The following is a 27,896-nucleotide window of genomic DNA, read 5'->3' as shown; positions in this document are numbered from 1 at the left end:
GAGGTTTCAATATTTTATTCAAGTTTTATTTTAAGTGATGTTAATTACAGCATTTGAAAGGGATGATCTAGTTCCACACAATGGAAGACTCTAAAATGTACCCATTAAACTGCTAAAAAATAAACCGAGTGGCGAGAATACAACAGAAGTCTAATTTAGGTTCCAAGTGTTGTCACCATGTGATTACAGTCACAGACTCTTCCCAGCTTGCAGCTGGAGCTCTTGGAAGCTATTTCATACTCTGGTGCAAGGGCGAAAAACCACAACATGAGAGGGAATTAAGTCCTGAATTTATTGGCTTCATCACATCCACCTTCTCCACCCCAAAATGGCACAAAAGAAACTACCACACCCTGCAGACTACTTTTGGTGCAAAAGAGGTGATGGACCGGGGTGGAAACAGGTCTAAAAAAGTCCCATCAGATGAGTTTGTACACACCATCAAATAGTGAGCCTCTCTCAGTTAGGGTAGGAAATCAAGATTCAATTCTCAGGAAGTCATAATTTCATACATTTAAGCAATACAAATTTACAAAGTGCTTACAAATCATCATCAGCTTCCACTTGTAGCCATTTCTCGATAAAAAAGAAACCTGACATCTCTAGCGGGGCTGCCAAGTTCCCCCAAGACTACAGCTGTGAGGACCTGTTTTGGAAATGGGTTTCTTCTGTACCTCTGAAAGGGTAACACCTTAAAGCTGAATCATCTTTAACCTGGAGGTCTAACATGATATTTAGCAATACTTGCATCCCAGACATACAACATTAAAAGGTACACTAAATTCTGAAGGTAGCTATGCTGCAAAATAGTTTAAAATTAAACGATTGTACAGTGTTCGTTTATGCTTGAAATTCCAGTCCTAGACCAAGCTTGTGGCCGCCAGCATTGACATTCTTGCCATCCAGCAGAGCTGACAGCGTCAGTTTGATACCTGTAGGGAAAAATCCGGGAGATGAAAGGGGGAGGGATGAAGAAAAGAAGAGAGAAGTTAACACACGGAGGAATGTTGGAGCACCCTGGCAAAACCACACCAAATTCAAAACCTGTTCCAGCTGCGTGATCAGGGGCAAAACCACAAGGCCCTTCAATCTCTGTTACTCAGTGCCGTCTGCCTAATTAACAGGTAGCCTGGAACGAGCTTTTCCAACCATCAATATCATTCCACGGCCTACCTAATCCACTCTAGGGACTCCACTTTCCTTTTTCCTTTCATCGTCTCCTGCCACCACTCATCTCTCTACCATTGGCACCATGTATAAGCTTGTTCAGCAATAGCCCCTTGAATTGAAACCCCGGTCATGAGCCAGACACCGAGGTCTTACACTCGTACACACACACACACACACACACACACAAAATATATATATATATATATATATATATATATATATATATATATATACTGATATTTTCCCTTGAACAGCTTGATTCTGATATCATGTTATCTTAGACTTCCAGGGTTCAAAGGCCCCACCTATTCAAGATAACCCCAAGGAGGTATTAGCTCCAGGGGCTGTCCTAGCCAACTGTGCAGAGGAAACCTGCAAACCAGCTTTATCATGGGGATGACTTATGGGCTAGTTTTAAGAACCTGCTGGAAATTAGTATCAAGCACTATGTACACTGAAAGAAAAAGGATGGAAGAAAACAACCAAAATTGTAACGTGTTGGCTTTGCGCTTCTCTCCTACTGACTACTTCTATTCTCCAAATGTTTTATAATGACTGCACACCTTTATAAACATTTCACTATTAAACTTGATAGACACTCATTTGCAATGTACTATGCAGGCACTTTATAAGCAATAACATAAAGCAGCAAACAAGAACCACAATATTTTTTAAGACAAAGAACTAATTTCACATACAACCAACACATACCTGGCTTTAGTGTCTGGGTGTATCCTAACCCTATCAGGCTGGAGTTGTTCACTTTAGCCTAGTAAAGGAAAACAGAAGACACCATAAGAGCTTTTTAGACAACCAACACTAAACTTCAGAATCATATTCTCTTTTTTTATGACTACTTTGTTCATGGGCTTCATTAAATTCACTATGAAATGTATCAAATTTAGGGAGACTGGTCTCAGAAGGGAAACTCAAAGAGTCAACACGATTTTCAATTAAAAGGATGCTATTATTTATGTTTAATTCCTGGAGGTATGAATGCCCAATTTCACTTATACAAGTAGGTCTAGAGTCAAGTTATAACAGGTGAGGACACTTTCATTTATGGGCCCTGAGATAAAAGGCTCTCTTAAGTGGGAGACTTCTTCAAGATTTATTTGTTGGAATGAGGAAAAACAGCAAATGTGAGATGGGATTTTTTGAGGCTATTTTTTTTTTTTAGGAAGAAAACACCATTAGAATTTTTCTCAAAAAAAAAGAATTTTTTCTTCATGAAAAAGAGAAGCAAAAATCTACCGACAATGAAGAAAGTTCAGCACTGACAAGCCGGAGTTTAAAATGGATACTGGAGTAAAAGAATGACCTAGCCCAGTGGTCGGCAAACTCATTAGTCAACAGAGCGGCAAACCGCGGCTTGTGGCTCGCGAGCCGCAGTTTGCCGAACACTGACCTAGCCAATCGCTTTAATGTCAGCAATTAGTGAATGTTCATTAATAATTAAGTTCAGTAAAGCAGTTGAGTCCATAATGATTTTGCCCTCATTCCTCTGCCTGAGTTGTAGGGAAATCCGGGCCTCTCCCTGACCCCTTTCTCTAAAATAAGGAGGGGTCAGGAGCAGAGCAAGTTCACGCCATGGAACACCGAGTCCTGGTAAAAGCTGGTGCATGTTTTCCTGTTCGAATGCTATTTTCAGACCTGACATCTCCCGTCAGAAAGAGCAGGGCAGGGGAAAGGAAGGCCTCCTGGCAGTCAGTGCCCTGTCTAGCTGTTCCTTTTTGCTCATATCATCCAAACAAGGCCTCCTTTCCTTTCCTTTATCTTTTTTCTTCTTCTTTCCCCCCCCCCTTTGTTTGTACATGCCCAACACAAAAGGAGCCAAATTCAGTTCCTATTTCAAGAGACTTGAAATGGGCGGTGTGTAATTTACACAAACCAGCCCAGAAACCATCCTGCAACGTCCTGAAACCACTCCAAAGGGGGTGCCGCCAGCAGTGCCCTGTGACAACACAGACTGAGCTCAACAGGATTTAATGTGAAAACTCTGCAGCAACCAAGAGCCCATGAGCAATGCTACAGGGTCTGCAAGGTCAGACGCCAACTGCCCCACACCAGGGCCTGTCTTCATAATGGGCAATACAGGAGCTGGGCAAGAGGACGACAAAGGGGAGGGAAATGAGCTCTTAAAGCCTTAGTGTTCCAGGGAGCCCCTTGCTAGTCTGCAGCATGGAACCGGAGCTGGTAGAGGAGGCGGCACCTTAGCGAGCCAGCCTGGGTCAAGCCCAGGCCCCGCACTTACCCAATGTCTGCCCTTGGGCAAGTTACTCAACTCCTCACTGACCTTAGCCAACAGTCCCAGAAACCATTACTTACTCAACTTCTCTAAGCTCCCAGTTCCTAATTTGTGAGAGCAGGGATGGCATGATGTTTTAAAAAGGCACCTACTTCAAGTGGGTTGTGTAAGAATTAGAGTAATCCACAGATAAGGGGCTCCACACAGCACCTGGCATCCACAGGAAGTACTATGACGGTTAGCAGTTTCCTTATTTCGAACTCTTTTCCCAGCGAGAAAATCTCTACAGTGCATGGAACTCCAACAGTCGTGGATGATGCGAACCTAAGGTCAGGCGGGGCCTAGGTGATGCATGATCCCACAGGTACCCACCGAGAAGCAGGCTTCAGGGTCGATCTGATACTTGGCTGCTATTCCAAAGCGAGTGTTACTGTTTCCTGCTGTCCAGGCGAGGTTAACGGCGGTCTCCAACTTCTTATTCACCTTCTGATAAATGGAGCCACCAAACTCCGTCCCGTCGTTTCTGCAAACAAGCGCAGCACAGATGCCAAGACGCCCAGGAAGGCAGGCTGGAGCGGGGCAGAGCTGCCCACGTCAAACCGAGGGCAGGGAGGCCGTAAAAGGACTCACCTGCTCACAAAACAAGTACCAAATTACAGGAAGCCTGATAGGAATGGAATAGACACCAGAGTCGGGAGGTTCGGAGCAAGGGATGGCTATTTCAGCCATCACTGGGACACCCAAAAGCTGTTCAGTCAAGTACCCAGGCCCCATTGAACTTGAAGTTTGCTTCTAAAATACTCTTTAAAAATAGATGCAGCAACTAGGGCATTGGGATTCGGGATTCTGAATGATTTCTCTTCTGCTGCTAATATTATTACTTTTTTAAAGGCTTCTATCATAAAAATGGTAAGCAAAGTGGGGAGCAAATGAGATGAGAACACAGCCAGAAGTGGCAAGCAAGGCTGGGCCAGTGTTCCTCAGCAGTCAGGTTACATAGCCTTCAGCACCACCAGCTACAGCCACTGCTCGGGGACACAGCCAGAACTGAGCCAGCCCCTTGGAAGAGAAGCGACTGCAAGAGCTCAACCTCCGGTTCAGACTGGTCCACCTGTGCAGACTGCTGGTCCATGCAGCAACATCTACCAACCCGGTGGGATTTGAAAAAGAGCTACTTGCTACTGACAGAATGTTTCTGGTCTTTCAAGGTGGACTGAAGCCCAGCTGGCTAGACTCCTTCCTCTCTTCCAAACACTCATATTGACTCCAGCCTCTGGCAATAGACCCTTCCCCTCCCTGACATTTTCAACATAAATAAACACTGTCAAATTTAGGCCTCATCATTTTGGGTGTTTCCAGTGGAAATGACATTGGAAACTGTTAAGGCAGAGCGTGTGCTTTCGAATCCAGAGCTTAGAACTCACTAACCCAAGAATACATTGTTACTCTTTCATTGCGAACTCTGCTTTTCACCAATACTCTCTCCCTAAAGTAGGTGCTCATTAAATACATTCTAAATTCTTACGTTTTCCCCTGAAATTCAGCCAGACATTTTACTTCCAGAAACAACAGGAACCACCTGACTTGAAATCCTGACTTCTTCAGGAAGTCTGAGCATGCTACAAAACAGCAACTTGTCGAAAGTAACAGATTTGAGTGGCTTTGGTATAACTCAAAAGGGGATATTTTCTTGGTCTTAAATGTTTTCCACAAAATGTCATGTTTTTCTATATATTCTAAAATCAGTAACACAGCCTTCCCTTACTGAGTTCTCAAAACCATAAAGGGAACTCATTCAAATTCATCTCTATGAAGCACAGAGAGTGTCTGTTATACATCTGGGGCTCTGTAAGCACAGGGTACCCAGATTGGCTGTGTCAGCTGATCCCATGCCAGGTCCCAAAATAAACCACGTCCACTTCTTAAAAATCGTGAAGTTCAGGTACATGGGGAAAACAGCAAACAACCATTGTCCTTCCTAAACTAGTGCCAATTCCCAATTCCAAACCAAGGGAGCACTTTCCATTTCAGTCAAAACAATAAATTAAAAAACACTTCAATGCTTGTGGTATTTTCCTATGACTTTTTGTATGTTACCTTTTTTAATTTACATAACCTTTTTGCCCATTCATTAGTGTACATTTCTATGAGTTTTACCACATGTACAGACTCACGTGACCACCATCACAATCAGGATAAAAAACAGTCGCATCACCCAAACTCCCTCACGCCACCCCTTTGTAGTCACAACCTTCCCCAGCCTCCGAATCACCTGACTGAACATCTCTATAGTTTTCTGTGACTTTTTAGTTTTAAAAGACTCAAAATTTATGAATAATATTCATTTATTATATTACATTACTTATAGAAATTCCCTCAAAAAAATGTATTAATGGAAATGTGATTCATTTAGACACTGATACCATTTACTTGTCTTTAAGTTCCAGAAGTCTCTTCTTGAGTGACCTCTAGTGGAGAGAAAGAAATTTAGTAGAGTTGCACCCCACTTGTGCCACAGGTTAGCTCCTCAGGTCCCAGTGGGACTTTATGGATGAAATATTTGTTTCCCTTAACCTAAATCAGCACTGCAACGCTCAAGTTTGATGACAAGGGGCTCTCTCTAACCCAACCCATAATTTCCTCTTCCCTTCGCTATACTGTCCAGAAGTTAGTAAACTTTTCAGTGCTCCACCATGCAGAGGACACTCTGTACTTAACTGAGAAAACCATCTCCGAATTCGTCTCCCATCCTGATCCTCACAGGGAACATACAGAGAGAGAGAGAGCTGCACCTTTTCCCCTGTTTTGTTAACTAAAACCGAAAGGCCCTCCAATGCCCGTGAAGCTGCAGGGAAGGGACCCTCCTCTGGACTGACATCACACCCTTGACCCGTCCTTCTGTGTGTACCAGCGACCGCATTTACTGTCCACTGAACACAAAGACCCTAAGTCAGGTCAGGAAATGGGTAGGTGGGAAACAGAAAAATGGTAGCAGTCCCTTCGGCTCATCTGATTACAGCCAACTCACTTCACAGTGATGAAACCTTGAGCTTAGGAGTAATCGTAAAGAACAATCCCCTGCGGCACACACTCGCACGCCCACACTCACACGCACTTACACATTAGTGTGAAGCTGGAATTCATCAGTCTTGTAGCCAACGGCAAAGTTGCTCTGGGTCACTCGAGACTTCGCTGTCTCGAAATTCATCTGGTAGCCAGCCAGCCAGCCCTCGTAGCCCAGCACCAGGGCGCCCCGGATCGAAGGCCCGGCGATGTCGAAGTCCACGTCGCAGCCCAGGTTGATGTGCTCCCGCTTGTACCCTGTCTTGATTTTAGCATTTTTTTTCCTGCAGGAAAGAGATTGTATTAAAATCAGGCGCTAACTCGCCTTGTGACAACCATGCCGAAAAATGCAAAATTGAAAAAAAAAAAAGTCATTTTCTTTTACTTCCTCTCCCTGTGTCTCCTGGAGTGGCCTACACAGGCATGTATTGGGTAGAGCGCCATCATGTAATTATGAAACAGGTGCGTCTGCTGTTTTCCAAGACCGGTGAAGAAAGCACTATCTAAACAGCAGCTCTTGTTTGTTGTTGTTAATCTTCACCCAAGGATATGTTTCCATTGATTTTTAGAGAGAGTGGAAGAGAGGCAAAGACAGAAAGAAACATCGATGTGAGAGAAACACATCGATTGGTTGCCTCCTGCACGAGCCCTGACCAGGGCCCGGGCCTAGGAGGAGCCTGCAACCAAGGTACATGCCCTGGACCAGAACTGAACCCCAGACCCTTCAATCCGCAGGCCGACGCTCTATCCACTAAGCCAAACCGGCTATGGCTAAACAGCAGCTCTTAAGGAGATGGTCTGGTCATCTTCTGACTTGGTGGCTCACTTAAGTAAAAAAGAAACAAATGCTAGATCTTGTCTAAGTAAATACAACAGCTTTTAATTAGTGTTCATGAGAACTCGGCACAGACACAGCACCTAGGGCCCTGTAGTCACAGGGCCAGGAAGACCCCAGGTCTAGTCTGCTGATCCCAGGCTTGTGGCGGACCAGGTCAGTGCCTCCCCTGCCTATGATTCAAGACCCAGCACTCCTCAGGACGGGGAGGTGAGTTGTGTCACCTGCAAATATACTGTCACCATGCCTTTTACCAAAAGTCAACACTGGAGACAAGATCACATCTATCAAACAATATGTATACTATTTACACCTGATTGTTTCTGCCATTGAGCTACAAAATGGACATCTCTCACGGACAGCAAGCTGCATTCTCAGCAGAGATCAGGGAAGAAAGCCGATCTGTCAGAGGCCCAAGGACTTCACAGCCCTGTCCACCCCAGAGTCATTCACACTGAGGCTGAAGCCTCCCCAGCGCCCGGCCTATGGGTCCTAAATATCATTCCCTCCTAAAAGGAACCAGTGCTCCTCAGAGAAAGAGTCGATTATTGGTCCCAGGAAATGTGCAAGGTGAGCTTGAGGCATCCCTCAAAGCCTCAAGGATCCTGAGGCTGGGGCAAAAGGACCTGACAGTTAACCTGAAGAGACTCCCAAGGGCTTAAACATGGGGCAGTGGGAGCATCGTAACAAGTAATATCGGCAGCCCTGGCCAGTGTTGTTACGTGGTTAGAGATCTGGCCCGTGCACAGAAGGATCAGAGGTTCGATTTCCGGTCAAGGGCATACCTGGGTTGCAGGTTCTTGATCTCCGGCCCCGGCAACCAATTGATGTGTCTCTCACATCTCTCTCTCTTCCTCCCCCTTCCCTTCCTCCCTTCCATTCTCTCTTAAAAAAAAAAAAAAAAAAGTAATCTCAGCAATAAATTGAAATATATCAAATATGTTTAAATCTATGAATTCATAACAACAGAACACACACATTAGTCAGCCTTAGAGGCTAGAGAACCAATTTGTCATTTTGAAAAGATTAAATAAAAAAGGAATTAAACATTTATTCTACCTTTTATATAGTAACTATATCTCAAGGTAACTAAATAGTGGATGAGAAGTTTCTCTTTATTAAAATACTCCAGCTAACAAATGAAGAAAAAATTATCACCAATTTGCAACCCTTAATGAGTGGGTTGGCAAAAAATGAAATTCATAATGCCACTGAATTGTAAACTTAAAGATGGTTGCGATGAATGGCACTAACATGCAAGGAGAAAACCAGGCCTTCTTTGCACATCCCAATGGACTCGTAGAGTACCGCGTATTTTAGCACCCCCCCCCCCATGGAATATAAACATGATGAAGCCTCTAGACTTACAGGAAATATGGGGGACAGGGGAATAAAGACGGAAACAACAAAATTTATATGTAATTCTACAGGACAAATAATCTAGTTTCAACAAATAAATTGCAAGGGGAAAAAACAGAGAGGAGAATCCAAAATTAGGAGCCATATAAACCAATTTTTGCAATTTTGCATGAACAATTTTTGATTCTATAAAAATCATGCAATTTGAACAGACTGGAGATTTGCCCATATTAAGGAACTGTGATTTTTTTTTTTTACAATGTAATGATATTATAGTTATGCTTTTATAAAAAGGAATCTTATTTAAAAATACATCTATAATAATAAAAGCATAATATGCTAATTAGACTGGACGTCCTTCCGGATGTCCTTCTGGACGACCTTCCGGATGAAGCTGGGGCTGCGAGGGAAGCCTGGGTCCCGGGTGCCAGAGGGAAGCCGGTGCTGGCAGCCAGGGGAAGGAAGGCCTACTCTTGCACGAATTTCATGCATCGGGACTCTAGTATTAAAATATTTACAAATGAAATTGTGTGATATATTATTTGCTTCAAAATAATCTGCAGGTGGGAGGGATTAATTATGGATGCATAAAGAAAACATGGGTTGATAATTCTTAAAGCTGTATGATAGGAACATGATAAGGGTTTAATATATTTTTCTGGATTATTTTGTGTGTTTGAATTTTTTCATAATAAAAAAAAATGTGAAGGTTAAACATCCCAAGTCCTCAATGAGACAAGAATTCCAGAGGTCATAGTTGAAAATAAGGCCAACACCCTTCCCAAGGGACACTGAAACCTGTAACTTTCGCTCAAGTTGCTTCTGCACATTTTCACAAGCTTTGAAGGAAAGGCATCACCACCCAACCAATTATCTCTCAATAAGAAAAACTCAAACCTATTTTGGTCTGTCTGCTCTTTGGGGGAAGAAGCCTGGATTTGGGCCAAGCATCTAATTGGCACCAGGCTAGGTAGGATGAGTGATGAAAAGACAGCTGCTCGGGGGCTGACATTTAGATAGAGAGGGAGACCAAGAAATGCAAAAAGTGGGCATCTCATAACAACTAGGTGAAAAGCTGCTGCTGACCACAAAGTGTGAGGCCTGGGGCAGGGCCTCTGACCACCAGTGTGTTCCAGCTGTCCTGACCGTGTACACAGCACCTCCAGTGTCTCCCTGGGTTCTGGCCAAGGACACAAGGTCCCCAGAGAATGGGCAGTGCTGGGGCAGTGACTCAGGTTTCTCTCCAGGCTTCTGATCTAATGGAGCATTCCACTGCTCGCTGTTTAAACAGTGGTGCTAATTTGACAAGCACCTGAGAGGGGCATGACTCCGATTTGTGGCTAACAAGCTGGCTTTACCTGTGTTAGGTACTCAGTGTGGGTGCTGGTCCCTAGATGAAGTCTGTAGCCTCATCCAGATGTGGTCTATACTCAGCTCCTCATGGAAGCCAGGGTGCTTTCCCAGACTACAACCCTCAGGCACTTGGGGAAAGCCAGCTTTCATTTCCAATCTCCACCAAGTCATCAAAACTTTCCTCAAATACCCAGTAGAATGTGTACATCTTGCGCCCACAATCTTGGTTTCAAAACACCCTTCTTCAGTTAAAGAAACCAAGGGTTTTTGCAGAAATGGTTGATAGCATGACTAGGGAAGAGCAAAAAGCAACTGAGTCTGGAATATCTTCTGAAGAAGTACTCAAAAAAAAAAAAAAAATGCTAGAGGCTTGTCCAAAATACATAGGATGTCAACTTGAAGGTTCTTCCAATGGCCATATCTGAGGGCAATATGGGTAATAAAATAATAGTAGTGGATTATAACCCATAGAACAAAATTTCACGAACCCAGACTGATATAAATAACTGGTAAAATAAATAAATGGAAAAGAAAGAAAAGCTCTTCCTCACAGTAGGGATGATGGGAACAGGAAATCACCATTTGCCAATCATAATTGTCACAGACAAGCATCACCAATGGATACTAATACTTGTGAGTCAAAGTATGAGAAACAGAATGTTAGCATAGTCTCAAAGTTTCTCCCCACAAGATACTTATTATTTACCAAGAGAAAAATAGTAGCTTTACCGAGAAACCTGGCAAACACCACTTTAACTCCGTGGTGCAAGTCTGCGTCACCAGTAGTGAGGCATACTGACATACATATACCTCCTGAGATCACACAACACAGCAGCACTTCTATGGTTGTCAAAACTGCATAACCTGAGGTTAACTACGAGGAAACAGCAGACAAATCCAAGTTGGAGAATTCTACAAAAGAACTGGCCAGTCCTCTTTAAAAGTGTCAAGGTCATGAAAGACAAAGAAAGACTGTTTCAGGTTAGAAGAGACAAGGGAGACTTGACATCTAGATGCAATGCAGTTCCCTAAACTGGATCTCGGACCACAAATAAGACACCAGGTAGTTAGCAGCAACATAGTAGCAACATCATTTCCTGGTTCTGACCATTATAGTTAGGTAAGAGGCTAACATTAGGAGAAGCTGGGTGAAGAGTATAAGAATATACATTTTTGCATATGTTAACTACAAATTATTTTGAAATACAAAGTTAAATAAAAACCTTTCCTCTTATGTGTATTACTGCAGGACCCAGAAACTTCTCTGCAAAACTCCCAAAGGTGGTGGGAAATCCCTTATAAATTCCAAAGTGTGTCATCTAGGGCAGAGGGCAAAGTCCTAGGCAGCAAAGTCAAGCCTGTGGGCAGGTCCAGCAGCCCCTTATCCTACTGGAGGCTTCCTCTGGATACTTTCTCCCATCGCGGCAGGGTGCGGAGACAGAAAGCGGACCGGCAGGAAGCCAATACGCCTGCAGGAGAAACTCCAGCAACGATAAGAACAAGCGTCAACTCAGCTCCTAGCCGATAGTCTTCAGATCATCCATAACCAACTTATAAAAAGACTATGACCTCCAGAGGCAGGAGCCCTGTCCATCCAGCCCCTTGTAGTCATCCTGCACCCCGTACAGTGTCTAAACTCAGCAGATTCTCTCTCTAATAAACACCTGTCAAGGGGTTGTGGGTAGTAAAGGGTAAACGGGGCCAAATATATAGTGACAGAAAATGACTTGACTTGGGGTGTGGGCACACAATGCAATATATAGATCATGTATCATAGAAATGTACACTTGAAACCTAAATAACCTTACTAACCAATGTCACCCCAATAAATTTAATTTAAAAAAAACACTTGTCAGAGGGAAAGGAAGAGAAGAAGAAAGGGGGAAATGAGATGGAATGGCAAGCCCTAGCTAGTGCAGCTCAGGTATTTGGGCACCATCCCATGCACTGAAAGGTTGCTAGTTTGATTCCTGGTCAGGGCACATGCCCAGGCTGCAGGCTTGATCCCCAGTGGGGGGCATGGAGGAGACGGCCAATTGATGTCTTGCTCTCACATGGATGTTTCTCTCTTTTCCTCTCCCTTCCTCTCTCTCTAAAAATAAATTTTTAAAATAAAGAAATTATAAATTAAAATTTTTTAAAAAGATGGAATGGCAAAAAATGAAATTGATAATGCCACTGAATTGTACACGTAAAGATGGTTGAGATGGTAAATTTTGTAAGCATATTTTACCACAATTTTTTAAAACTAAAATATGAAATTCAGTACATGCCCTTGAGCCTGCTATCAGCATGCAAAATACCCTTCCCCAGGTTTGCGCAGAAAAAAAAAAAAAAAGAGTGTGTTCTAGAAGAGAACTATCCCAGCCACTGTGAAAGGTGCCCAGCAGCCCTTGCCGGTTTGGCTCAGTGGACAGAGCGTCGGCCTGCGGACTGAAGGGTCCCAGGTTCGATTCCGGTCAAGGGCATGTACCTTGGTTGCGGGCACATCCCCAGTGGGGAGTGTGCAGGAGGCATCTGATCGATGTCTCTCTCTCATCGATATTTCTAACTCTCTATCGCTCCCCCTTCCTCTCTGTAAAAAATCAATAAAAATATATTTTTTTTAAAAAAAAGAAAGGTGCCCAGCAGATGAGGCCGACCAACACACCAGCTTGCCTCCTGATGTGCCCAGTAACCAACAAGCCTAATTTGTTTGTGGCCGGAGAGCCTGAGGCAAAAAGTGTAGCCTCAGGAGCCACCTTGCAGTTAAGCCCATACACTATGTGTCCCTAGGACGCTGGGAGAGGGCCCAGGCCTGAAAAATGGGGCTGGCACCAGAGACCAGTTAGCCCTGCTTCCAGACGTCGCCCACTGCCCTAAGCCTCAGCCACTTGCATTACCAGCAGCTTCCCTCGCATGAATCGGAGCGTAACTGGACCAGAAATCCTGCAGCCTCCGCGGCTGAGGCCAGAACAATTATAGCGCAGACTCTTACTATAAAACACAGCCCACTGTCCTTGCAGAGAAAACAGATGAGATTCTTACCCGGTGTTTGGGGAGAAGGATGAATCAAAGGTCAGCTTCAGTCCACGTGCAAGCTGAACAGAAAAGAAATTTGCCGGTAGGTTTAGTCACGAGGCAGGCCAGCAGGTGCCAATTAACAAAAATGTCTTTTCTCGGGTTACCTGGTCTTCCACAGTAATCTCCGTGCCCAGTGTGTTGTCCGTGTTCCACTTCTCTGTAAATGTCAGACCGTACTCAGTCCACCTGTACTTGGTTTCCAGATTGCCCGTCACTTTGGTGGTCTCAGTGTTGGCTGAACCTGAGCTTGTAAATTCCTTTAAAGGAGAGAGAGAGTCACAACCTGCATATCAGCACTTCACTTTACATCATTCCAACCCTAAACAGACTGTACTCCCTTTCTGCAGGAGGGGACACCCTGAACGTGTGGGGCAAAAGTTAACTCTGTAATTCATTCAGATATGTAAAGAAGAGAGGGGGCTAAAGGAATCTGCTAATTAAAAGAACCTATGGGTGATTCTTTATCAGCAGGCAGCGTCCTCCGTCCCCGGTAACTCTTGGTCTGTGCAGCAAGCATGGCAAACTCAAAGGCTAATACGGGCCAAATAAACGAGGCATGCGGCCCGCGGGCCGCGAGTCTGACATGCTTGCTGGGTCGGAAGGCGCTGCTCCTTCCATCCTGCCTGCAGCCTAGTAAAGAGAGAAAGCACTGAGCTAATGCTGACAGTGCAGTAATTCAACCCCAAACTTCCTTCCAACAACTACCACAAGCACAATCTAAAACAGGCTACTAAGATTTTTTTAAATAATTACGTGGCATTAAATACAGATCAATTTTGAAATAAAACTGACACCTGCCCCATATACCTGGGAGGGTTAACAGCTGCCGAACTAAGGACCTATTAGTACGGTTCCCGTGGGCCACCCATTCCACAGAGGATGCAGTAAGTGTGACAACTACAAACTGCCACAAACGAAAAAGTCCCTTCATTGGACTCTGCATAAGCAGTTACTTATTGATCTACAATAACGCCCATGCTCCATGGGGGTCAGACAACTTACCAGTCCACTCTCAGATTTTGTTTTCAACTCAAGTTTTATTAAGCCAAATCCTAAAGAAAGAAGATGGTAACTGTTAATAGGTTAGCTAAGTAACCGAGAGCAGCATCTCTGCCTCCCTCATGCTATTTCAAAACGGCACGAGTGCCGAGGGCGCCTGTCTGCACGGCCGCCTGCCTGGGTGCAGAGCTCAGCTGCCATGGCACAGCGGCAGGCAGGCAGGCAGGCAGGCAGGCACACACCTGGCCCCCACCTGCGCTGCCAGCAGAGTCTGAGACGAAGGTGCATGACAGCGTGGGCACATGCCTAAGGATGGGCTAAATTTAGAACTCGCTCTCCACGGCAGCAGCATCCACAGCTGCTGCACACCTGGGAGAGAGAACAAGAATGTCCACCTGTCTGCAGCAACTCATGAGCCTGCCCCTGCTGGGTGCATGACCAACGCTGCCTTCCTAGCCACAGAGAGCTGATCGTTTTCCCTGGGTGTGAAAGTTCTGAGGGCTGACTGATACAGGTCTCTCTATGATGGGCAAAATCCCAAACACGCCATTCCAGTCTGTGAGCTGAGAGGCCTCCCCACGCAATACTCACCATAGCCCTTGGTGAACACGTCCCTGGCGGACTTGCCAAGATCAATATACGTGGGAGGCACAGCCATCTTCGGCTACAATGAAAGAACCACCAGAACAAAGACATTGGTAATTACGGAAATCCGTTTTCCACTAAGAAAATTATTAGACATAATGAACAACCAATAAAAAGCACCGGCACTGAATTCCAGGGACCTTGTTCTCCCAGGTGTGGACAGAAGCCCGTGCTGCCTCATGCTCCTTTTTGTGGCCAGAGTATGAGACACCCAGTAAGCATTTGTTGACAGCAGACAGCCTGACATTAGACCCCTTCTCCTCGGCATCCCTGCCGAGCATAGGCCCAGCGTATGACAGGGGTCAGTAAATATTTGCTGAATGAATTAATGTCGAAGACACATTGCCATAAGCCAGCTACTTTACTGAACTGCAGAACTCTTGCCAATAAAAGATACCGTCTTACAAAATTTCAACTGCCAAGGCATTAAATCCCCAGAATAGAAATCAGAGCTTTTCATGGCAACCTATTTTCCATATGGATCTTGATTTCATTAATTCAACAAATATTTTTTAATATATTTTCACTGATTTCAGAGAGAAAGGGAGAGGGAGACAGAGATAGAAACATCAATGATGAGAGAGAATCATTAATCAGCTGCCTCCCGCACACTCCCCACTGGGGATCAAGCCCATAATCTGGGCCAGAATTGAACCTGGGTCCTCTCAGTCCACAAGCCGACGCTCTATCCACTGAGCCAAACCAGCTAGGGCTCAACAAATACTTATAGTGTATCTAATATGTGCCAGAATGGACCCAACTTTTCACGAAACTTTTGCATTTTAGAGGAACCCACTTTTAGAGTATCATACTCCTCACGGGGAATAGAGTAAACCTTAGGCAACTATTCACATGGAAGGCAATGCAAGCACATCTCCTCCCAAATTTTAATTCAAACATTTATTGAGCACCAATGTGACTTTACATTTTTTTTTAATATATTTTATTGATATTTTTACAGAGAGGAAGGGAGAGGGAGAGAGAGTTAGAAACATCGATGAGAGAGAAACATCGATCAGCTGCTTCTTGCACACCCCCTACTGGGGATGTGCCCGCAACCAAGGTACATGCCCTTGGCCGGAATCGAACCCGGGACCCTTCAGTCCGCAGGCCGATGCTCTATCCACTGAGCCAAACCGGTTAGGGCGTGACTTTACATTTTAAAACCAACTATCAAAGTACTAGTTGGGATTGTTGCTTATCACTAAGTCAGTCAACAAGCACTTATTTATTAAGCACCATGGTATTTAAGGAAGGCAAGTAATCCAAACAGTCCTTGCCTCAAAGACCACACCACATCCCTAAAAGGGTCTTCTTGGACACATTATGTACACAGAATTAAAAGCTTAGAGCCAGACAGCATCATCTTCTGCATCTTCTCCCTCCCCAAAGTCTTTAGCCAGAAATTTAGTTAGCCAGAGGATGGTTCCATTAATTTGTAAAATACGGCATACCTAAATAACCAACTGCTGCATACGCCTCATCTGAACGCACATATGCTCACACAAATGGACACCGACATGGCATGTTCCCGGCAAGGGGAACCCACTGAAAAGTGGCCCAAGGGATCCCAGGGACCATTAGCACAATCGAAGTCCGATTCCTGACCAAAGCCACTTCGAACACATTGCAGGGAGCCCGCAAGACCAACGAGCACTTTGCAAAAGAAACAACTATAAACTTGTAATGTAAAATGGTGGCCCACGCCCTGACCGGTTTGGCTCAGTGGATAGAGCGTCAGCCTGTGGACTGAAGGGTCCCGGGTTCAATTCCGGCCAAGGGCATGTACCTTGGTTGCGGGCACATCCCCAGTCGGGGGTATGCAGGAGGCAGCTGATCGATGTTTCTCTCTCATGGATGTTTCTAACTCTCTGTCCCTCTCCCTTCCTCTCTGTAAAAAATCAATAAAATATATTTTTTTAAAAATTGTGGTCCAGGTCCTATATTACTCTCTTCAGAGGTTCTGCTAATCTGTCAGAACCCAGTTTCCCGTCAGAGCAGAGAGCAGCCCAGTGGGCTGTTTACATTATCCCATTTTTGTTGCTGTTATTTCTTACACATGATCAGTCCGGAACCATGGGCAGCTCAGTCCACATTAGGGTCAGGGCACAAAGAACCCGGGAGGAGAGCCATTCTAGGCTGTCCCCACAGGCTCTTTCAAGTCTGGAGACTCCCCTTCCACCCCAAACAAACCCCATAGGCACACCCACACCAGGACAGACCAGGAAACTATCCCCAGGTCCTCCAAAATACCCCAGCCTAAGGCATACGCCCTAGCATGGCGCCCTCCCAGGAGCAATGAGACAACCCTGGACACATCTCAGCAAGCTCCCAGAGCATTCTCCACGCCCACCAGCACTACCAGGTATCAGTGGACTGACCATCCCTCTTCAGTGCTGCCTCCTCCCCAACTAGACCCCAGACTCAGCCCCGGAATGAGGGGGAGAGCAGTCCAGTGGCATTAACTCTGGTGCAGCTAAGACCTCCCTGTCCCCCAGGGCCAGGGCCTTCCCAAGCACTGCCCCGGCTCCAGGACCAGCCTCACCAGATACAGCATCTTTCACATCTGGACAGGTCCATCCCCCACGGAAAAAGCGAACACTCACCATTTAATGCTCCCCAAATGCCCTCTCATCACTAATCCCCAGAACCGAACAGGCAAAGCCACCTGTCAGAAAACACTCAAAGCACAGTAAGCATCACCCTAAGTACAGGGCCACGAAGGGGATAATCCTCCAAGGGAGCTGGGTTAGCAGAGGGAGCTCTGATGAGGCCAGGCTCTCCTGGCTCCAGCTCAGAACCAGACTCACCCCTGGACCAGAGGGCACACCCACCAAGGGGGGAGGAGGATGGCTCCCCCCCACTTAGGCCCCCCAGCTGCCTGAGTTGTAGTTTCCCCTTCTTTTGTGCAGTCTTCTTTCACCCTGTCTCCTGCTGCATTTATCTGAGGGAAGGCCCAAGGCCACTCTGCTTCTGAGAAACTCAGCCTTTTTACAACTGCAAATGGCCAGAAAATGCCATTTAACACAGTTCTCAGCACCCACTTCAAGAACAATTTTACTGTAGAAATAATGACTCCGTTCACGTTTTCCAGGCCAGCACTGGAGGAGAGAATCCAGCATTCTGCTTTCTCATTTAATTCCCTGCCTGCGCTAACTTGGAGGCTGAACTCTGGCCCTGGGCCCTCCCTCCACCCCAATCAACTCACCATCTGTCCCTACAGCATCCACCACGTGTTTTCAGAAGCCCGGCCTCCAGAGGCTGAGCCTGAAGCAGAGCACTCAACATGGGCAAAGCAGGCAGCCCTGGACAGGCAGAAGTCAGAAGGCTATCAGGGGAAGGCAGGACCCCAGGTCTGTGCCTGTGTGATCGCTTCAAGGCACAGCCTTAGGAGCACAGTTCCCCAGAAGTGGGAAGTGAGGGATGGGCAGGGCCAGCTGAGCAGACCTGGCTGCAGTCACTGATGACTTTGAGAAGGACCAATAAATCATACCAGGAGACAGGAGTCCCTGGTTCCCCTCCATTGCCTGCCAGCCTACCTACCCAACCATTCCCTGGCTGACCTTGAACAATTATGCAAGCTCCACTCCAGCTCAGGAATGAAAATCCAGCCCATACTAGAAGCTCAGAGGGGAAAGATAGTATATCACCCAGCATGGTCTGCATAACACTTACATAACTCCCGTCTTGGGGGGCATTTCCTCCCTGACTTGGCAGCTGCATGGCAGCGACAGCTGCTCTGCTCCCAGCCCCTCCAATACCCCTACAAATGCACACCTACCCCCAAATCGCACCCTTGAACTCAAAGCATCCCAGAGCCTGTCGTGCATAAATTTATCCAAAACATGGAAAAAGCTATGTGTACAAAGATGCCAAGGCCTGGCACATAGTAGGTATTCAATATAAAACGTCTGTTTAATGAGTAAATGCGCAATGAGCATCGAAGTGTTTTTATAGTAGGAAAAAAAAACACAGAAAGTAAATATCTGACAATAGGGACTAAGTAGGTGACAATGTAACCAGGAAGCAGGCGCTCCCACTGCAGCACCACCAGGGATAAGGGACAGGGAGACCCACAACGAGCATCCCTACCCCCACCTTGGCCTGAGGAGAGCTGAACTCAGGCTGAGACCAAGAGCCTGGAGAAGTGAGCACCACCACTCTGACCTCAGAACCAAGCATGGACTTCATTCTAAGGGCCTTGGGGAGCCACTTTAGAGTGAATGACACACCTGTGTCTGGGAAGCTCACTCAACCAACAGGTTAGCAAAAATGTCAGTAACAGTATCGACTACTGGTATGGAAAATGGCCACTCCCATTCACGCCAAATGGGAGTACTAGGTACAGTACAGCCCTCCTGGAGCCAATTGCAGGCAGTGCCACTTAAAGGAGGCATGCATTAACCCGAGGGGCAATTCCACCACTAGGGACTCACCCACCATAGTCCCCAAAGCAAGCAATGACAAGGATGCTCACTGCAAAAGCAATCTAAATGTCCATCAACAGGCAAATGAACAAATAAAAAGTAAGGTACTTGCAAACTAAGGAGCTCCATGTGGTAAGCAAAAAGAATGAGGTGAATGTATGCATGGTGGCAGAGAAAGTTACTCGTGACATAGTTAAATGAAAAAAGCAAGTCACAGAAAACCTGTAGTTCCATGGAATTAGAGGAAAGCCTTTTTACATACACATCTGCACATGGTCACGCATCTGTGAGTGAATGGCAAAGCCTGTGGAAGGATGGAGCCAATCTGCAAATGGGGCTGCCTCAGACCTGCTTCTGGAAAGGAAAGGGGCTTTAAGGAAGGAGTGGAGTTAAAATAAGATTTTCATTTTTTATTCTACTTCAATATTTAAGTTGTTTCCATATATTGATTTTTTTTTCAAGGACAGAAAATTTAAAATTTCAACCAATGCGTCTGCAACTTGCAATGCCGCAAGCCTCATTCATTCTGAAAGGCTGTTGCAGCAGGAGTGCCAGGAGGAAAAGCCACCTAACAGATTCAAACCACACTGAGACGCAGAGTTAACAAGCAAGGCCTGTAGGGGACACGTTCTACTCCCAGGTGAGCCCCGCGCTTTGCCCACCCTGCCCAGAGGCAGTAGGGCAGAGCTCCCTGACTTCAGTGAGCATGAGGACTGCCTGAAGCACTTGTTCAAAGCCTCCCTCTCAGCCTTTCGCTGCCTAACAGGCAGCACAGCCACAGATGCCCCTGAGAAAAGCGGGCTGCTCCCTGCACCGAGCACCCCAGGACTCCCAACTGAAGTATGCTCTTTTCTCTGCAGAGGCGCCCTCAGGTAGCAGAGCCTTCGTGCCCTCGAAGAGCCAACAACCACTGCCATGGCTGACACAGGGAGCAGGTGGCCAAGGCCCCAAAGCTCAGCTGGGAACAGCTGGGAGGAAGATATGGTTGAAGGACCCTATCTTCAAGAGCAAGGGTATCCCAGGACTAGGACCAAGCACCAGGAGCCAGCCTGCCACAGCATTCCCCAGCCCGTGGGGTGCCCGGGCAGCAGGGCACAGAGACGGCTGGAAGGGGTAGGAGCCTGCCGAGGTTCGGCCGCGCTGGCCTGCCCTAGCTGTGTCACTTGGGACAAGCCACTTGTAACTTATGTTCCCAAGGTCTCGTTTTGCTCATCTATAAAATGGAGCAAACAATAGTACCTTCAGGCCGGAGTTGCTGCAAGCAAAGGTAGAGCACGCAGAAATGTCCGGCACAGGGAGCACTCAATAAATGGAAGTGGTAACCGCAATCCATTATTCTGGTCGTTGTTTGCCCATCCAGATCCACTCCTCCTCCATCCTGCTCTGTGCCCCAAGATCTGGTCATTACGGACTGTTATCAATGGGCTATGGTTGGGTGTGGCCAACAGGAGGCATCAGCAGAAGGTGGGAGTGAGGCTCGGACCTCGGGTGGGCAGTGACTACTTCCCACTACCCAAGCCCACAGTTCCTGCCAAGGGGCCCCTCCCGGTTCCAAAGGACCCCTGGGGCCACAACCCTTGTCTGGTGTCCCACCTTCTACCCACACCTTTGGAAATGATCCCTTCGTTATGCTTTGTATTACCCTGAGTGAGTGTGTATCTGATTCCTGCGAGGCCCATGACCTACAAGGCAATCATCACCATCACCATCACCATCCTCATCACTAACCTAGATTTCCCCTGGGAAGGGAGAACTGTAGGCATGCCTTTGGCTCTGCCATTTCTCTAACACTATTATTCCAGGTGGTTTGTCAGGCCAGAACTGCGCCCGCCTACAGGAGGAACATCAGACCAACCAGGAATGAGTGCAAAAGCAGAAAAGCAACTTCCCAAGCCGGAGGCTAGCCCAGCTCTGAAAGCCAATCTGTGGGGCCCACACCATGGGGAGCCTCCTGACACACTCTACCCCACACTTTCTCACCAGAAAGAGGCAGGCCGGAGCCGCCCCTGCCTGGGACTCCGGGATGCTGGCAAAGCCCATGTCCCAGGCTCTGGCAGCAGGTCTGTGTTTTCAGTGCAGCTGTCTTCCCCTCCCCCTTCCACATCAGGCTCAAGCGGGGGCAGCAAAGCTGTTGCTTCTATTTTAAAACATGCTGGGAGCTGGGCCACCACCAGCACAGCCTTCCACGAGCCTCAGGAGGATGTCGCTGACGTGGGGGCAGCCTGCCCACCCACCCATCAAGAAGGCCTAGGTGGGCAGACAGCATGCCAAGGCCTGGGTCCCAGGCACACCCAGGCCTCCTGCCTGATCTCGAGTTCCCTGGAGCCTCACACCTGGCTTGACCCGCCAGGGTTAAAATAGACGGTGCCTAGGGAGGTGGACTTCGGAGTCAAGCAGCCCCAGTTCCAGTCCTACTCTACCACTCATCTAGATACGTGAACACGGGCAAGTCACAACCTATCTGCACCTCCCTGCTGGCTGGATGGAGGGCCGGAGGGCGCCACAGTAGGTCCCTTAGACCTGCACCTCAATTTTTCTTCAGCTTTAATATGGAGAAAGAGCATCACTGTGAGGACTAAATTAGATGAATATAAAGCACTCAGTATAGTGGGTGGTGCCTGACAGGTATGCAACAAGCACAGTATGTTATTATTTTCATTTTCTGTATTTCTTATTATCATTAGGGTGCTGTGCAGGATGCTGAAAGGTCACCCTGAACTGCGGGGTCCAGAATCCTGCCCGGCCATAAAGAGGCATTGTTTATCTGAACAGTCCAGCCGGGTCCTGGAAGAAGGCCTCCCACTTCATCCCAGGAAGACCGACCCTTCTGAAAGACACTCAGTGCCACTGACCTTGTGACAAAGAGGGGTAACTGCACTGACCGCTGTCCACTGACAGCTAGCCTCCACCCAGCTATGGGCCTGCCCACTCCGATCCGTGTGAAAGAATAACTTCCCCTCTGAACTGCAAATTCTACTTTTCAAAAGGCGTTCACATGGATTAGGTCCTCACCATGGCCCCTGGAAGGGCAAGCCAGACAGGCCTGACCCCAGCCCCACTCCTGCTGAGCTGTGTCACCTTGGGTGGTTACCTCACTTCTCGGAGCTCAAGCCTCCTAGCCTGACATGAAAACCATACTCTCTCCCCTCACACCCGGCTTGCAAGATGGTGGATTCAGCGTCACACACCATATGTCAAGGCCCAGGGCTCTGCTTAGCAGGCCCTCAATAAGCAATGACTGATGACGAATTACACTCTCACAGTGGAGAGACTGAGGAACAGGAACAGTGACCAGACCTGCACCAGACCCTCTGACTCCTGTCAGAGCTGTGTTGTGAACTCAGTCTGCTCTGCAGAACGCTCCAGCACAGTTCTGGTTAAAGGGCCCACACTCCCATTCACCCTCACCCCTGAGAGCAGGCAGGAAAAGGGAGCACCGTGCTCAGGCCCAAGGGAAGACCCCACCACTCACCTTTCTTCAGGGGGTGCCCAAGGCCACAGACCCTCTGGGCACTGAGGGGCTGTCTTCAGGCGTGGCTGGCTCTCAGCCACACACATGCCTCTCTGTCACTACCACCAAAGATGTCACATCATGAGAAATGCCATCAAGGGCAAAGTGGACTGCAGTGCCTCGGAGCATTTTACCGGTAAAGGTAGGTGAATGTAGTCCATTACTACCAGCTTGGAGGTCACTGTCCACATCTGCCTAGTGTTCAACAGGACCATAGGCCCACCAGCAACTCCTTACCATACGGCCCTCCCGAGCCCCTATGTTTGTGCCTGTGGAACAGCAGAAATAAAACTGCATACAGTGATCAACTGAGAGCAGCCCACCTCCCAGGCCAACGCCAGCAGAAGCCAGCAGAGAGGGAAAAGGCACCAGGGCCAGGCCTTTGGGAGAATTCCCGTTCACCCATGTTACCCTCCCCTGCAAGCCCAGAAACACCAGTCCAACAAGTTTCCCACAGGACGTGGGGAGTCACAGAATGAAGATAACATGTTTAAAGCAGTTATTTCAAATAAGAAACAGTTTTGCCTCTCACTGCGCTAGGGCTGTACATACTGTTGCAGCTCTTTAAATACTGTGTGTGTGGCTCTCTGCTAAGCAAGGCTATTTTCTGGAAGTGAGTGAGATGCACGTGTCCCTCAAAAAGGATATGCAGGATCAAGCCTGTGGTCTGGGCCTGCAGCCATTGCCTATGTCCATTCAATAATGCCACAAATACTTAATGAACTACTATAAGCCACATGCTGGAACAGCAAAAACTATCCTGTCAATGAGGGTGAGTTGACTCTTAAATAAAAAGCAAGTGTATGTACCTCACAGACCCTTCTCAAGTGCCCACTGTGGGCCAGGTGGCACCAACCCAGGCACCGAAAAAAAGCTGCCTAGGGCTTAACCCTGCCGGTGCAGGAACTCAGTCCAGAACTGGGATGGAGAGAAGGAAGACAGGCCCTGGGCTACCTGCCCTGGCCTTGCCAATAGCCTATTAGGCAAAGGAGCCCATCTCCCAACCTTCTCTGGAGAGAACGGTCAAGGGGATGGGGCTTCGGACGGCACAGGCCTAGGCTTAGCCCAGGTCTGCACCCACATTCAACTTCCTGCTCCAGCCTGACCCTGCCTGTCTTAAAGGATTTTTCATGAATATCCTGAAGATTACTCAATACCTGGCACACAAAAGCTTAATAATACGTTTAAAATAACAGGGGTTATGTGTGTTTTTTAATGTGTGTTGTGTTTTTTTTTAGAGAGAGAGAGAAACATCAATGTGAGAAACATCAATCGGTTGCCTCTGGCATGAATCCCCACCTGGATTGAACCTGCAACCTGGGTATGTGCCCTGACCAGGAATCCAACCGCCACCGACCGCTGCGTGCACTGGGCGATGCTCAACCAACCGAGCCACACCAGCCAGGGCAACAGGGGCTACGTCTATTGAACCCTTTCCAGAACACCACGTGGAGCAAACCGGTCTACTGGGGAAGGGTCAGATCGTCCTAAAAAAAGCCTCAAGGGTAAGGCTCATGGCTTCTAACGAGGCCCTCTCCTTGCCAGGCACTGTTCTGAAGGCTTCATGTTCATCAGTTCATTTTATTCTTCCCCAAAACCCAACGAAGGAGCGGTGTAATTACTCCCATTCTACATATGGCAAAACTGAGGTGTGGTGCCCTCCCAGCTGTGTGACCTTGGACAAGTCACTAAGGCTTCGGGCCTCAAATCCAAAGGGCTCTGAACCGGTTTCCTAAGCGCACCGCCACATCTGGTTAATGAATGAGAGACCGAAACAGGAATCCTGCCATACACAGAAAGGCCCCATGGCTCTGGGGGCCTCCTTTTCCTCGGCCTAACCTCCTGCCATGGCCCCGGCCCCCGCCCCTGCGGCCTAAGTCGACTCTCGCCTCCAGTTCCGCCCCGATGGCGCTGGCACACGCGGACAGTGCAAGGCGCCAGCTCCTCCTGGCGTGGATCGGACAGGGCGTGAGGGGCTGGGGGCGCCGGGCCACAGTCGTCACATGAGCTCACCCCCGCGGCGACAACGTGGCCCCCACCTGTCCGTGGGCTCGGCCCGCGAGCGTGGGTGGCGGGCGGGTGACTGCCCGACTTGCTCTGGCTGGATCCAGGGCCAGAGGGCGCCGCCGGAGAAGGTCACCTAGACCTGCAGTCGACTGGGCCTCCACGCGACTGCCCGTGCCCCTCCACCAGCAAGTCCCCGCGGGCCCTGGCCCCAGCCGCAGGCGCCTCCGGATGTCCGGCCTCCCGCTCCCCGACCCGGGCCCGCTCGCCACACGCCCGCGCGGCCTGCTCTGCCCGCCGCTGACCCGGCAGGCCCGAGAGGGCCGCTCCGGCTCCCTCCTTGCCCTCGCCCATACTTCCCCACCTCCTCCCCCTCAGCTCCCCAGGGGCCCGGTGCACGGCCCGGGGTGCAGGCAGAGCCCGGGTCCCTCTCCGCTGCGCCTACCTCAGGTGGCGGCGGGCTCCGCGGCGGGTACGGCGGGGGCTGCGGCGCGAGGAACCCAGCGATCGGCGGGACCGAGGGCGGGGCAGCGCGGACGGCGGCGACGCGGACCCGCCCCGACCCTGCCGGTCCCGCCCAGCGAGCTCCGCCCCAGGGCCCGCCCAGGGACACCGCCCGGGCCGGGTCCTGGGTCCAGGTTCCGCTCCCGAGCCGCGCTGCGTGTGCGGGCTCGCGGGAATGCCTGCGTGCGCCCTGGCACGGGTTGGCGGGGCTGATGTGCGCATGGTGAGTGCGTGCGCCGGGACAGGCGTGCGAGCCGCCAGCGCCATGCAGTCTCTGCAGGAAATTCCGCGGAGCTGAAGCATCCGAGGCGGGGAGTGTCCGGGTTGGCTGAGCGGTATTGGGGGATGCCCTGCGCTAAAGCACACTGCGGGATCCTGGTCCTCCTGCTCCGCGCCTCGCGACCCCAGCCCCTCTCCCCCGGGAGCTGATGTGGCGGGTGACACTGGGCCGTGGAGGCCTAGGCTGGGTGGATGAGGTGACCCCGGATCTCCCCTAGCAAAGCCCGCGCGGGGCATTAAATCGGGTTCCCAGACCCGGCTGAGGGGCAGGACAACCTGGCGGCGCGGATACAGAGTAGCGGCCACGACTGTGGTTCCTGCGCTGGAGACACTATGTTTCAGGCGTCGCAGACCCTTCCTCATGCCGCGTGCTACAAAACTCCCAGAAAACCCTGTACACCGAGTTTGCACTCCAGATTAGCAGTTTTCCCCGGTATCAAAGCTGCCAGCCGCTATTTCTGGAGCATTTGAGAAGTGAAAAAATTGCATTCTGCAAGAGGGTCTAGGGTCTCACAGCGCGCCCAGATACGCTGGTTCCGGCAAGCGGTGGGTTGGGGGTGGGCGTTGACGGGGAAGGGGGCTTGGGGGAACCAGACTCTGACTTCCCGCGGAGCTGGGTTACAGAGTCTGGAGTCTATCATATGATCTCACTTAAATGTGGAATCTAATGAACAACATAAATTGTGAACAAAAATAGATCCAGAGACATAGAAGCATTGAACAGACTGTCAAACCTCAGAGGGAAGGGGTGAGGGGGGGTGTAAGAGATCAATCAATGAACTTGTATGCATAACCCATGGACACAGTGTGGTGAAGGCCTGGGGTGAGGAGTGGGCTGGGAGAGGTCTGTGGGGGGAAGGGGGGGCATATGTAATACTTTCAACAATAAAGATTTTAAAAAAACAAAGAGAGTCTGTAGTCACCACGCTAGGCCTAGGCTGGTGGTCTCCATCACCACCGGGTATCTGCGGCATTCCCCCACAAGGCCCACTCCAAGCTGACTTTTCCAAGCCAACTTCAAGAAGTAGTGAATTCATGGCTGAATAAAGATTCTGCATATCCTTCTCCTTCCACCAGCGTCTTCCCAGGCTTGAGGTGACTCAGACCCGGTAGAGGAGGCTCGGAACCACAGAAACAGAAAAGGACAAGAGCTCACAACCAGCTGTGGCACAAATTAGAGCAGGCAACTGGGCGGGCCAAGAGGCCATGGGGCTGGCTGCTGGAAAGCGGCGGCTGGTGTTCCGGGGTCGGGGGACAGGGTGTTGAGGAACAGAGCTTATTGGGGGGTGGGGGGTGGGGGGTGCGGACAGGGTTCCCTAGGCCCTGTAGGAGGCTCGGATCTGATGGAAAATGTGAGGAGTCCTTAAACCCCCTGACGTCCTCAAGAGTGGACCAATGCCAGAATTCTCCCCAGGCCCATGAGCTGCTCCATGGCTGACTGGGGACTCTGGGCTTCCCAACTGGCCATCCCCACCAGGCACACAAAGGCCCACTCCTGGAGAGGGTCAGGCAGAGAAAGGACTGAGTCACCCATGAGTTTGGGAGGACAGGACCTCAAGGAGGCAGGGCAGGACCAGGCGGCTCTGAGGGACCATGGAACTCTAGAAACCTCACTCGAGCTAGGAGCAGATGCCATACCCTGGTTCAGTGAAGCCAGGTGTGGCGCTTGGACCAAATGTTCAAGGTGCTCCCTCCCCTCTAGCACCGCCCTGCCAAACCCCCTTGCAGGACCCCAACATGGGAGAGTTCCCCCTGCCCACCCTGCGCTACTGCCTTCTGAGACCACTGGGTGTCACTTCCAGATTAATCACCAGGGCACCCTTTGAGTCACTTACTGGCTGTGTGACCCTGGGCAATAGGCCTCAGCTTAACTTCAGAGGGTTGTTGTGAGTTTAGAATGAGTCATATAACAAGTAAGCACGCAGAAATGGTGAAGAAATCCACTGGGGCATGGAAGCCCTCAGGCACCAGTGTTGAGCTCTCCGCACACAACCCAGATGGAAGAGCTGAGCCCAGGCAACATTTCACACAGGCTCACCCACCCCACCCCCAGCCCCACCTCCACGCCCTCTGCCACAGCTGATTGGGCTGGGGGTGGGCATCCGACCTGAAACCTGCCAATCAGATCCTCTCCTATAAATTTGAATTAAGAAACCCAGATCAGGTCTAACATTTTTTCTTTGAGGGAATGACCCTTCTCCTCTTCTCAGCCCACAAACTTGGATGGTGCTGACTCCATCCTTGACATTCTTAGATGGCCCCTGGCTCAGCCTGACCAATCAGAGCACTGCACTCTCCTGGGATGGACCAATGAGATGTGTCAGACTCCCTGGGGCTATTGAATGAAAATGAACCCAGCCCACAAGAGAGAGACACCAGGTCCTGGGGACTCGTCTTCTGAATCTAGCCATGCCTCTCGGCGCTCTCCACTGAAGT

The 27,896-nt window shown here is 49.0% G+C and overlaps 1 protein-coding gene across 7 annotated transcripts; it reads right to left on the bottom strand.

Moving 5' to 3' along the window:
* VDAC1 (voltage dependent anion channel 1) lies at nt 1–25,373 on the bottom strand. Of its 7 annotated transcripts, none has more exons than XM_080672856.1 (9): nt 25,123–25,373; nt 14,682–14,754; nt 14,094–14,143; nt 13,196–13,348; nt 13,056–13,108; nt 6,538–6,765; nt 3,791–3,941; nt 1,882–1,939; nt 1–932 (listed from the first exon to the last, which is right to left on the bottom strand). In XM_080672856.1, the coding sequence occupies exons 2-9, from the start codon at nt 14,746–14,748 to the stop codon at nt 841–843; spliced, it is 852 nt and encodes a 283-aa protein (XP_080528982.1). In that variant the 5' UTR covers nt 14,749–14,754; nt 25,123–25,373; the 3' UTR covers nt 1–840. The 7 variants fall into 7 exon arrangements, with proteins under 7 accessions (XP_080528982.1, XP_080528979.1, XP_080528981.1 ...); XM_080672853.1 differs by lacking the exon at nt 25,123–25,373 and adding an exon at nt 24,713–24,869; XM_080672855.1 differs by lacking the exon at nt 25,123–25,373 and adding an exon at nt 22,635–22,732.
* Between the last annotated feature and the right edge of the window lie 2,523 nt (nt 25,374–27,896).

This window comes from Plecotus auritus (assembly GCF_963455305.1).
Source record: "Plecotus auritus genome assembly, chromosome: 6".
Taxonomy (NCBI): Eukaryota; Metazoa; Chordata; class Mammalia; order Chiroptera; family Vespertilionidae; genus Plecotus; species Plecotus auritus.
This window is presented reverse-complemented; position numbering and strand designations above follow the sequence as displayed.

Excerpts from the sequence above, each read along its gene's own strand:
- VDAC1 (XM_080672850.1), bottom strand. The coding sequence starts at position 17,857 with ATGCTGGATTCTCTCCTCCAGTGCTGGCCTGGAAAACGTGAACGGAGT. Across the intron at positions 14,755-17,779 it reads ACAGTAAAATTGTTCTTGAA|CCGAAGATGGCTGTGCCTCC; the intron begins GTGGGTGCTGAG and ends CTTTCATTGTAG. Across the intron at positions 14,144-14,681 it reads CGTGTTCACCAAGGGCTATG|GATTTGGCTTAATAAAACTT; the intron begins GTGAGTATTGCG and ends TTCTTTCTTTAG.